A 12,978-nucleotide genomic window follows, 5' to 3' on the forward strand; every position below is an offset into this window, starting at 1 on the left:
CATTAATGTTAGTACACCTCTTAATAGTCTTCTGAAGCGAATGTGTTGGGATTATCATGTTTTATTATGTGAATGCAGGCCATTTGAGAAGTGCATTGTGTCAATCTTAGCAATGAATGTGAAACGGAGGGAAATGCCAGTTTCTTATATATGTATTGGGGCTTATTTCATTTGTCTGATTAAATCAGAACAAGTCCACGAGTGTTGTACCTCTCATCACACAGCGAGGATAAGTCTGGCAACAGCTGCAGGAAGAAAAACTTGGCAGTGCTGAAATGACAACAGCGAATGATATTCTATGGATTTTAGATATTTTGATTTTGAGTCGATGTTTTTTGCGTGTTTTGCGATACTATTGCCTTACAAATTCTGAGTTTTGGATGAATGAAATGGAATCCACTGTCCCGCTGCGGATATTAGTAAAATATATTTAGAAAATTAGCTGCGTTGAAAAGGAGGAAACCCTTGTGTTTGAATTTGAGGTATTTTACCACCTGAAGTTGCGTCGAGTTCAGAATATTATACCAGGCTTATTCACGCTGGTGCAGATAAGTTCAATTTTTGTTATTGTGTTTATAGTGTATAACTTGCAAATATATGAATAGAATTCTATAAAATAAACATTTAAAATTCTGGAATAGTGTTTTAAAATTTTAGACGTAGAGTATTCACATTGCTATGTCGGAGCCAGTGGCAGTCAGGTGTAAAGTAAAATTGTTTTGCTCCCCGACATAACAAAATGGCGAGCCTGCCAGGATTGCGATCCTGATTCGAATGTGTTGGGATTATTATATTAATATAGCTGAGAAAGTATTGTGTTTGCTATATTATATTATTGTAGAAGTAAATATTATTTTAAGTGTTATTTGGAAACGTAATGCGTTTTATCGTCTGCAATGCTGAATTTCGTATTTGTATTCGAATTAGTTTCAATTTTCAATCGAAATGCTATACGTTAAATCGTCTGCAGTGTAAACGTAGAAAAGGTTGATCTTCTGCGGTGATATTCAAAATAATTTTGTTTTGCTGTTTTATGAATGTTATGACATATTGTTATTTATTTTTATTACATTGAGTTATATTTTTGGAATTGCTGAGTAAAGACGTTTTTGAGGATTTGTCGGATTGATGATAACATTACAGATTTTGAGTTTTGAGTGGGTCTGCATTTAAAGATAAAATGGATGTTGATATGTTGAAGAAAAGGCGTACAACGGCACGCAGTGCCTTTACTAGGACGGCTAAGATTCTAAAAACCGAACTTTGTAAAGATGTTCAAGCGGATAGAGATGTATTGAAAGACAAATTTTTGAAGTTGCAGATGATAATTGCTGAGTTGAGATCTTGCGATTCAGAAATACTAGATTCAATGATTAAGGGAAAAGCCGCTGAAGATGATCTGGAAGCAGAGGTTATAGGCTGCGAAGAATATTCAGATGAGTTTATCACGCTTAATCGTCGGGTGAAAGAGAATATAGATAATGCGGTTGACCGTAGTGCCAATACGAGTTCTAACACGGATAGTAGCATAAGTGCTTCTAATGAAAAACGGTACAAATTGCCGAAAATTCAAATTAAAAAAATTCGATGGACAATTATTAAGTTACCTTACATTTTGGGGTCAATTTAAAAAGATCCACGAGGATAAGGAGCTTAATGACGTTGACAAACTCCATTACTTAGCTCAATCAATGTTACCCGGAACTCGGGCTAGTGAGTTGATACATAATTATCCTTTAACGGCTGAAAATTACCCGAAAGCCATTTCTGCGTTTGAGGAGCGTTTTGGAAACAAGGAAATTTTAACTGAGATATATGTAAGGGAATTGTTAAAATTAATTATCCAAAATGTACGCTCACAAGAGAAGGATCGGTTGCCGCTAGTGTCACTGTTTGACAAAATCGAATCCCATCTCAGATCTCCAGTCTTTAGGCTTAGCCCTGGATATTAATGTTTCCTGGTTATATCCCATGGTCGAGTCTTGTCTGTCTGCTGAGATGCTTCGAGTATGGCAGAGAAGCGTTTTGTTCAGTAAAGAAGGATCACGTCTCACAAATCTCCTGGAATTTTTGCGTAAAGAGGTCGAAGGAGAGCAGAGAGTTAAACTAACCAGGTCTGGATTTGAAATTTCTTCTACTTCGCGAAATGAACATTCTAAAGATGTAAAAGTTAAGACCAAAAAACCAATCGCTAGCGCAGCAAGTCTAGTTGCTGTCAAAGAACAAAAATGTGTTTTTTGCGGAAAATCTCACGAAAGCAAAGAATGTTTTACAGCTCGATCGATGAGCTTAAAGGAAAGATTAGACAAATTACGAGAATTAAAATGCTGCCTCCGCTATCTTAAACCAGGGCATTTTGCGAAGAAGTGTCACCAGTTTATTCAATGCTATTTGTGTAGGCAATCTCACCCTATAATTTTATGCCCGGAGGTATCAGAAAAAAATGCTGACAATATGGAAAAACGAAACGAGTCAGTAATAGTACAAAGTACAATGTCCTCTCCCTTATGTATGAATGAAGTCACTCTTATGACGTTAATGGTTGAAATAGTTGTAGGCACTGTAAAGAAGGTGGTCAGGTGCCTCTTGGATTGTGGATCCCAACGATCTTACGTTTTACAATCCACAGTTGAAGCTTTAAATTTGAAAAGCACTTCCTCTGAAACTTTAACTCACGCGTTATTTGGCGGAACAAGGACTGAGTTAAAAATTCACAAGAGATATTATATAGGTCTAAGCCCGGTCGGGAAAAACAAAGTGTACCAATTTAATTTTCTGGATCAAAACACCATTTGTGGAGGCATACCACGCATACCTAAAGGACCGTTATTAAAGGAATTAAAAAGACACAGAATTTGGATTTCAGATGTCGGTGAGGGTCACCCGGAAATAGAAATCCTCATAGAGAGTGATATTTATGGGCGAATACTTACTGGTAAAGTAATTCAGCTTGAGGGTGGTTTGACAGCATAAATACTAAACTAGGATGGACGCTGTGCGGGGAATCGAAAACAACGATTATCCAAAGTTTTGAGGGTACCCCATCTATGTTAGTAACTAATCTTCTTATTCAAGACATGGAACCTTTTTTTATGTGGTAGTTAGAAACTATCGGCATTGCAGATGATGCGCAAAGCATTTCCAGGGTCGCAGAAGATCAAGCAGCGAAAGAGCAGTTTCTTAGGGGCCTTCGCAGAACCGGAGATGGTAGATATTGCGTGAGTTTACCTTGGGCTCTAAAATTCCCTTCTGATATTCCCTCTAACTGGCATATTGCAGAAAAGAGGCTCTTTGCTACTACGAGAAAATTGAGAAAATTAAATAAATTTGATGAATATAGTACAGTATTTAACGAATGGCTAGCGGAAGATGTCATAGAAATTGTCCCCAAATCAGCAAAGAATGACGGAGGGCATTATTTACCACACCATCCAGTAATAAAATTAGGTAGCCTCACTACCAAGATTAGGCTTGTATTCGATGCGTCGAGCAAAGTCGTTGGTTCGCTTTCGCTAAATGATTGCTTGATAAAAGTTCGAAACCTTGTAGAAGAAATCTCAGCCATTCTAATGCGGTTTAGGGAAAAGGCAATTGGTGTAACATCCGATATCAGGCGGGCCTTTTTATAGATTGAGGTAGAGCGTGAGGATCAAAATTACTTAAAGTTTTTGTGGTGGGTAAATAATAGAATTGAAGTGTTTCGTCACAAGAGGGTTGTTTTTGGGTTAACTAGTAGCCCCTATTTATTGGCAGCTGTGATTTCATTTCATTTGTCCCACGTTTCACCTGAATTCAAAGCTGTTGCGATAAACTTGCCAAATCATTTTATGTTGACTATTGTGTCACGTGAGTCGATGATAACGAAGAGCTAAAGGTTTTTATGAGCCAGTCGATTACTATTATGGCAGAAGACAAAATGGATCTTCGAATGTGGACTTTTAATCAATATGGTGATCAAGAGCTAGCAGCTGAAGATATTGATCTCCGCAGTTCTAGGCTTGCAGTGGGACCGACGAGATGACAGCTTTACAATATCCGTCCAAAGAGAAATCGTTAAAAGAGACTTATCAAAAAGGAGACTATTGTCTCTAATCCATGCTGTTTTTGACCCGCTAGGTTTCTTTGTGCCCGTCATATTACCTGCGAAATTAATTCTTCAAGAGGCTTGGGCAACAAAATCGACCTGGGATAAGCCATTACCAGATGAACTTCATACAAGATTTGAGAGATTGTACGAAAGGTTGCCTAGTCTTTCCAGTTTTAAATTACCCCGTCGCATGGGTCATGGAATTTATCATAAGCCAGGACAAACTTTAATAAGAAACCCAACCATCCAGCTTAATGGGAAGACCATCAAAAGGGTCAGAGAACTAAAACTCCTGGGTATTATATTGGATGAAAAGTTCACCTGGCTGCCTCACCTTAAAGCCCAAAGAGAAAAGGCTCGCCGAATCGCAAACAATCTGCAAAAAATGCAAGGCCCGCACTGGGGCCTTCGGCCCAATATCTACAAGATACTTTACTCCACTGTCGTGGAGAGGGTCCTAACCTACGGAGCAGCCATCTGGGCAGCCCCGATGACAGTCAGAAAGGCAAAATTGCTAAGTAGTGCACAGCGACCATTTGTCCTGGCCATAACGAAGACCTACAGGACAACGTCGACTGCGGCCGCTTCGGTATTAGCAGGGCTTATGCCGCTCCCAATCAAAGCGCAGCAAGAAGCCTCAATTGCAAAGGTGACGCAACTCCAACAGCCATGCACATATGGGGATACATGCTATCTGCCAGAAGTCTACGAAACACGCAGGTCCAAACTAAGCACACATCCGTCGGAATATGGACTGGGCATAAGGACTTTCCGCTCACCAGCGTTAACCCCGCGCTTAGACGTACCAGGGGCCGTGCTTTATACAGACGGGTCAAAAATTGATAACGCTGTAGGCAGTGCCTATATAGCCTATATAAATGGAAACATAGCAAAGGAATGGAAGGGCCGTCTGGGAGCACAGAACTCAGTGTTCCAAGCGGAAGTAGTTGCCCTCACAAAGGCAGTGAAATGGGCAATTGACACACGGCAGAGTCGAGCTACGATATTTACTGACAGCCTGTCAAGCATTTATGCTATCAACAACCCTCTCCAGCGCTCCGCACTAATCTCGCACCTGCAAGAAGTCCTCCGTCTACAAGAAAAGTCAATGAGAATCCAAATTTCCTGGGTGAAGGCGCACGCCGGAATCCAGGGAAATGAAGCAGCAGACGCTCTTGCCAAGAAGGCTGCCCAAAATGAGGAAACGGAGCAGATTCAGGTGCCCCTGCCCCGGTCATGCCTAAAGAGGCAAATAGAGGAGTCCGCCATTGGAAACTGGCAGAATGAATGGGACCAAATCCCGCAAGGCCGCAGAGCATATGAGTTCCTGCCCAAGGTAGAGGTGGACTGGCTCATCTCATCGCCCTACCTCACGCGATATATAACAGGCCACGGCCCCTTTCCGACGTACTTTGCAGAAAGGGGTCTAGCAACAACTGATATGTGTGTTTGTGGCAACGTGGGCTCACCAGACCATTATGTCACGGAGTGCCCCTTAACAGCAGAATGGCACATAAAATTCCCAACTACCAATGTTCTGCCTTTCAAACGCCTTCTCATAAAACATCGAGGCACGCGGCAAAAGCTTAAATGCATAATGGCCAAACTAGAAAAAATGGGCATAGACCTCTGCAGGCCGGAATAGGGCACCTGCAATAAACATAAAAGCATCTTACAACTGTGAAGACTCAAGATGGTTGCAGGGCCAGGGTAATACCCGAGTAGTCATAGAAAGCCGTCCGGGTGCCCTGTCCTGCTGTCACCTGTCACCTGTGCTTAGTCGATGTCCCGATATATTACTGGACAGACGCTACTGTGGCTCTTAGCTGGATACAACGAGCGGAATTGTGAATAATAGAGTAAAGGAGACTCGGAAACTCTCCAATCAGGAATGTTGGAGACATATCCCTGGGAAATTGAATCCGGCAGATGTAGCATCTCGTGGCTGTACGCCTGAACATTTGCGGCAATGCAATTGGTAGGAGGGCCCCGAATTTCTGAAAAGCTCTCCGAAGGAATGACCAGACTTTGAGTTTACCCCAGACGAAAATTCTGTTGCAGCAGAAATTAAGAAGAGAGTAATTGTCAATTTGAGTATAAAATTAGAAGATTCTGAGTGGTACAAACGTTTTTCGAGTTTTTCTAAAATAGTTCGAGTATTCTGCTCGGTTCTACGCTTTACTAATAAACTCCTAAAGAAGCCCTCGTATTCTACGGATACCTTAACAGTAGAAGAAAAAACTAACGCCGTAACATTTTTGTGGAGTTTAGAGCAAAGGAAGCACTTTCAAGAGAAAGGAGATTCCGTCCATGGATTATTGGTAGTGAGAGACAACGACGGAGTTCTCAGAGTTAAAACTAAAATCATTGAACGTGATGATGAATTCTGCTTCCTTTATTCCCTGTTGCTTCCGTCCAAGCATTATTTAACTGAATGCCTCATAAGAGAGTATCATGAAAAGAGCTGTCATGCGGGAGTGCAGATATTAGCTGCTAAGTTAAGAGTGCGATATTGGATCATTTCGTCGAAACGTAATATAAGATCTTGCGTAAGTCGATGTGTAGTATGTAGGAGGTTTACCGCTAATGCTTTATCTACCCCTCCGATCCAGTTACCCCTTGACAGAATAAGAGATTCGGCAGTCTTTGAAACAACTGGAGTCTATCTTTGTGGACCTTTACTTCTGAGACCAAAGAGTAAAGCTTGGATCGTCTTATTCACCTGCGCCGTATACCGGGCAATTCACCTGGAGCCTATCACCTCTCTGAGTACCGAAACGTTTCTACAGGCTCTGAGACGGTTCATTGCCAGACGAGGCCGTCCTGCGACCGTGTATTTAGATAACGGAACCAATTTTACCGGAGCAGACAATGTTCTAAGATGCCTGGATTGGAGAAAAATCACAGAAGACGAGTGTTTTCCAATAAAATGGAAATTCACCCCCCTACGGCTGCGTGGTGGGGGGTATAGTGGGAGCGCTTAGTTCGTTCCACCAAGACTCTTCTCGTGTGAATTCTAGGGAGATCGTCGGTGAATTTCGAGGAGTTACTGACCGTCCTGTGTGATGTTGAATCCGCATTAAACAACCGTCCTTTAACGTACATCTATGATGATTCGGAAGAGCTCGTACCTCTGACACCTTCCCTGTTTTTGAAAGACATAAAACAAGTGGGGGTACCAGATCTGGATCACATCGATTCCCAGAAACTGAATGTGCGTGTAAATTACTGCAATACGTTGAGACAAGAACTGAGAAGTCGCTTCCGCAAGGAATATCTGGCTCAACTGGTGCAGTAGGCAAGCGCTTCATGTCAAAACCGAAAGGTGGGGGACGTAGTCCTCATAGAACTAGACAATAAAAAACGTGTAATGTGGCCAATGGGCAAAATTGTAAAAATATTCAGTAGTAGAGATGGGGCTACCAGAGTGGTACAGGTAAAAACAAGCAGTGGATATTTGGTAAGACCAATCAAAAAACTGTACCCACTAGAAGTTTCAACTACCAGTGATCCTGTGCTAACTGTGGCAACTGAAAACAGATCTAGATACGGTAGACTCTTAAAACCAAGGACATGCTCTTAGACATAATGTACAATATAGACGTTTTGAACTTATATCCTCTTTTCTTTAGCAATGACTTTAATTAGTAGAAGTTTATTCTTTATTGATCTCATTTTAGTATGATCTGTCATATATTGTATGTTAACCGAGTTTCTTTTATGTGTTTTCTAAACTAATACATAGTATTGTTTTGTTTTATTCGTAATGTTCGAAAATTTTGTGCAATGTCTGATTTTGAGAAAATCAGGGTGGGAGGATGTTGTACCTCTCATCATACAGCGAGGAAAAGTCTGGCAACAGCTGCAGGAAGAAAAACTTGGCAGTTCTGGAATGGCAACAGAGAATGATATTCTATGGATTTTAGATATTTTGATTTTGAGTCGCTGATTTTTGCGTCTTTTCCGATACTATTGCCTTACAAATTTTGATTTTTGGGTGAATGAAATGGAATCCACTGTCCCGCTGCGGATATTAGTAAAATATATTTAGAAAATTAGCTGCGTTGAAAAGGAGGAAACCCTTGTGTTTGAATTTGCGGTATTTTACCACCTGAAGTTGCGTCGAGTTCAGAATATTATACCAGACTTATTCACGCTGGTGCAGATAAGTTCAATTTTTGTTATTGTGTTTATAGTGTATAACTTGTAAATATATGAATAGAATTCTATAAAATAAACATTTAAAATTCTGGAATGGTGTTTTAAAATTTAAGATGTAGAGTATTCACATTGCTATGTCGGAGCCAGTGGCAGTCAGGTGTAAAGTAAAATTCTTTTTGCTCCACGACATAACAACGAGTTTTATCGTGTCAAAGGACGGAATATTGCATTTATTGTTGGCATGGGCCTTGATCACCGTATAGATGACAGTGCGACTTTGACCAGCTCTAGTTTTTGATGAAGAGCACCCAGAGGAATGGGTCTCCAAGCTCTTTTCCCCTAACACCAATCGAGAGGACTTTCGATTTCATCGTGTATTTTAAGTGCCCCTATGCTGCAAGAACACTATATATACTATTGTGAAGATCCTTGCCATCTCTGGGTTTGAACCCGAATCTAGCGATGCAGTAACTAGAAGACCTAATCACCATATCAACCAGGCTTGTATTTCTTGTATGTAACAAGGGATTATTGGTGGATTATATTGGTGGGTGCTATTCAGATGAAAATGACAGCGCAAGAAATGTCCTATATAGGTAACTACGGTAATTCTTCGGTTAAGTAGATTCTACGAATAGAATACTCCTTCAGTTTCGATTAAAATAGAGTAATAGCATTATCTAATGTAAAGTGTCTCCAAGAAATTGCCTCTTTCAGGTAGCAGAATTTTAGTTAAGCTGAATTTTCGAATTTTCAAACTGAAAATTTTCGATAAAAAGAAGATAATTGTCTGAGATTGTATCATCTAACTCCTTTTGCATGAAAAGTGCGCTTTGTTTGAAACAATTGGTGTCTCGTAAGAAGGAGGAAGTGTTATATAAACGGCTCCGATATGTCTTCTTACCTAGAGCTGTAAGTCGAAGTTGTACCAAAGAAATTTTTGTGGCTTTATATACTATTTTTTCGTATATTATATTCTAATCATTATAATATCAGTGATAGTTTCAGCAATGAAATTTATCTATCCAATAGATCTGATGTTTTGCGTTTGGCAGTTTTCATGACCAGAAATGATACTGAATAAAGGCAAATGCAGGGTTGTTCATATTCGGGAAACATTTAAAAATTTTATAACAAATAAACCACACTACCGATACAGATTTCGTTTCATACTAAAATAAAGGCAAACTCATCATTATTATTATTTTACTAATTTCTTTCTAATCTGTGCACCTTTGCTGTTACCCTTGCAGACATCTGTGCAAATTTAATTCATCCTACACACATCCCTCTCTGCAACAGTGGATAAGAATTACAAGAGTTGCAATGATCCTGAAAATTAGCGGTAAGAGGAGGCAAAAAGGGAGTATCTTTTGCAAATATCCTATGTGAGAAAACACAGGTCATTAAATCCGAAGACCGGCGTGGTCGTTACATAATTGCGTCATCATCTCAAACAGTGCTTTTAATCCTTTTTTGTGTTAAAGTTTTTGTATTTCTGAAGTATACTCGCAAATAGAGTCTGCAGTCTTGCAAATGATCTTGCTAAAGGTATATGCGAAAGTGAGCCATTCAAATATTATATGAGAAAAAGTTAATCATCATTATTTTAATTCAACTGTGGCATCAGCCAGTTTCCCAATATGCCTAAGTAAATTTCCGAATCAGGCATAAATGTGTTATTATAATATCAAAGATGACACACTAGATGTCTAGGAAATATGTAAAAAAGAATTTAATAAGTTTATTTCAGTGTAATAAAATCTTGTATTGTTTGTGTAGTAACTTGTTTATAAATTTTCAAAATGTTTCACGGAATCATAAATAATTGCTACTTTCTTATCAGAATGAAAATAACGTTACAGTACCCATTAATAAGTTGCTAAGAATTATTTTATTTAGCCCTGAGATACATATTTCATAAAAATAATGCAAAATGTTCCTACTCAACAAATGCATTATTTCAGATAAATGCGGGCCATTTGAAAAGTACAGCAGTTGCGTCAATCCTTGCAACGACTGTGAAATAAGAGGAAATTGCCAATTTCTTGTGTGCAACGAGGGCTGCGATTGCATTGATGGATACTATAGAGATGAGAATGGCAGGTGCATAGCAGCTGCAGAATGTCCTGTTAAAAGTAAATATAATACGTCTCCTTTTAAGTAGAAACAATACACCGAAGGTTCGAATGTCTTCCACTATAACAGACTAATTGCACTGATGTAAAATTGTTAGAAATTTTATTTTATTTTTATTTCTTTAAAGTAGTACAATTTTAACAAGCTAAACTTTTAATTTGAAAAATTTTGATAAAAGAAAGAACTTGGATATTTTCTGATGGGGTACCTATGTCGTCTGATTATGCTATTGTGAATAATCCTTCCGATTTGAACATAGTTACAATCATTTCCACGAGTTCATGGTTGCGCCTGTCGTTCGCTAAGACCTTAGGTACCTTATAGATGATTATGCCCAGTTCGTTTCCATTTTGCTGGAGAACATCCCTGAGGACGGATCCAAAAGCTTTCATCTTCTCTTTCCCTACCGCTATTTTTTTTGCGGGGATGATGATTTAGGTGCTCGCATGCAGCAAAGACACTATGCAAATTTATAAACATCCTTGCCTTTTCCGGACTTGAACTGTGGCCAGAGATGTGGTAGCGCACACCGTTGACCACTGTAGTGACGCAAGACGGTTCATTTGATTATTAGTACAGCAGAAAACAAAGATATTTTCAAAGTATTACAGTAAATGATTTATTATTGTAAGATAAATGTAATGGGATATCAAAATATTTAGATGGTGATTAATTTGCTTATGCAGCTAAAGTAATTAATTCAGTCATTGTATGTAATTATGGTTAAAGTTTGTGGTATAATTTCTTAAATACAAAAAATATTAGCTAATTTTTTAAAGAGGCCGATATATGCACCATGGCATCAAAAGTGTTTGTTAAATCTCCATTCCCCCAAAAGGTTACCAAAGTTATTTAAAAATACTTCAAATATTTTATTATAAATCAGGTACTAATAGAGATAAAGATTCGAAGCTTTCAAATTTTTACCATAGATGATAAATGTTTTAACTTCGGAAAGATTACCTTTATTAACAGTTAACAGAAGCGATTATAAAAATGAAAACGCGATTGTTGCGAGTTTAGCGGAACTGGATCACAAATATCAGCTTATGGAAACTCCGAGTACCGAATATTTAATTTAATAGAAAGAAATTAGTGTTTATCTGTACGAACTCTTGAAATAATCTTAATCCCTAGCTTTGATTTAAAAGATTCTTGGACACTCGCTTCGATTTAAAAAGGTTTCAGAGAAATCTAGAAAAAGATTTCAAATATCTTTTACGAAGTTATACTCTAAAAATGAACCTGAAAATTCAAGAGTTTATGTTTTTTCTTTGCTAAATTTCGTCTGAATTTCTGGAATGAATATAGGTGCATTTTTAGGAGGAAAGTTCTTAAATTATTTCTCATTGAACGCAGATTTCGTAGCTTGTTTTAACTGATAACTTTTCATATTAATTAAAGGATTCTCTCTTTTCTTATTTATTTTATACCGAGGAGTCGAAAAATTCTTGATCCGGAAGATTGAAGAAATTTGGCAGCCTTAAAGTAGTTAACCAATCTGAACTAATTACTATTACCATAATTATTGCTATTGTAATACTGTGCCTTTTACGGAGATAACATTAACTGGTTAAATCAGGCCAAGTTAAAATAATAAAATCAATCTAAATCTAATACGGAAAATACCAAAAGGTAATATTAAGGCATTTCTAGACATCCATAAATAATCAAAAACTCAACTAAATCAAGCCCAAAGAAATCATAAAAAATAACTGCAAACCAATTTAACAATTGTGATCATAATTTCGAAGAAGTATTTTGCGTTGTGTTTTACCTGCTGGGACCGTGCTCAAGAAAAGATCTGTTAAATGACCATAACAGTACATAAAAAAACATAATACCGTATTTATGCGAATCTAATGCGCCATCGAATCTAATGCGCATCCCCATTTTAAAACTTTAAATAATAAAAAAATTGTTTGTCGGCGAATGTAATGCGCATCAATGGTATGAGGAATTTATTGAATCTTATTTTATACAAACATGGATTTGTATATAAACTACAACATAGAATTAACCTATTAGTGGGCTATTGTTATGTGAAACAATCATTGTTAATTACCACTACCGTATATACGGTACCTATCGTAAAATATGAACATGAAAATCGTAACATTTTTATAGCTATCAGTTTCTACAAACCGTGATTAATAGTAATCGTCTTTATTCACTAATGTTTTCATCACTGGAATCCTCGCAGCTCTCTTCGTCAGAAGCAGATACATTTCATCTTTCCTCATCGTCATCCTCGGCGTTCCAGAGCACGTCATCTTCACTGCCATTCAATGAATTTGAAATGCAGCATTTCTTGAAAGATTTCGCAATCATTGGATCTTCGATGCTTTTCCAGGCAGCAGAAACCCAGTGTGCAACAATGTGCGGTGCAGTACGCTGAATTTTTCCTATCGGGGTCAATTCACGGTTTGGCTCACAAAACCATTTTTCGTACTCCGCCTGAACGCACCTCTTAAAAGGTTTTTTTATACTAACGTACAGTTGTTGTAACACAGACGTCATCCCTCCAGGAATGATTACAAGATCACTGCCTAGGCTGCGCGTGTTCTTTTTCACGTCGTCGGTAGGATAAC

The 12,978-nt window shown here is 38.3% G+C and overlaps 1 protein-coding gene across 16 annotated transcripts in view; it reads left to right on the top strand.

Moving 5' to 3' along the window:
• LOC118200019 (zonadhesin-like) overlaps positions 1–12,978 on the top strand; it is a 260,274-nt gene that overhangs the window by 163,685 nt on the left and 83,611 nt on the right. For all 16 annotated transcript variants that reach the window (XM_085814973.1, XM_085814976.1, XM_085814977.1 and 13 more), the window contains one exon: positions 10,216–10,386. In XM_085814973.1, coding sequence (XP_085671099.1) covers positions 10,216–10,386 — 171 coding nt within the window. The remainder of the gene's footprint in view (positions 1–10,215; positions 10,387–12,978) is intronic.

The sequence above is a fragment of the Stegodyphus dumicola genome, chromosome 4 (genome assembly GCF_044657685.1).
Source record: "Stegodyphus dumicola isolate Sdum_Otavi_A_Nest chromosome 4, ASM4465768v1".
Lineage (NCBI taxonomy): Eukaryota > Metazoa > Arthropoda > Arachnida > Araneae > Eresidae > Stegodyphus > Stegodyphus dumicola.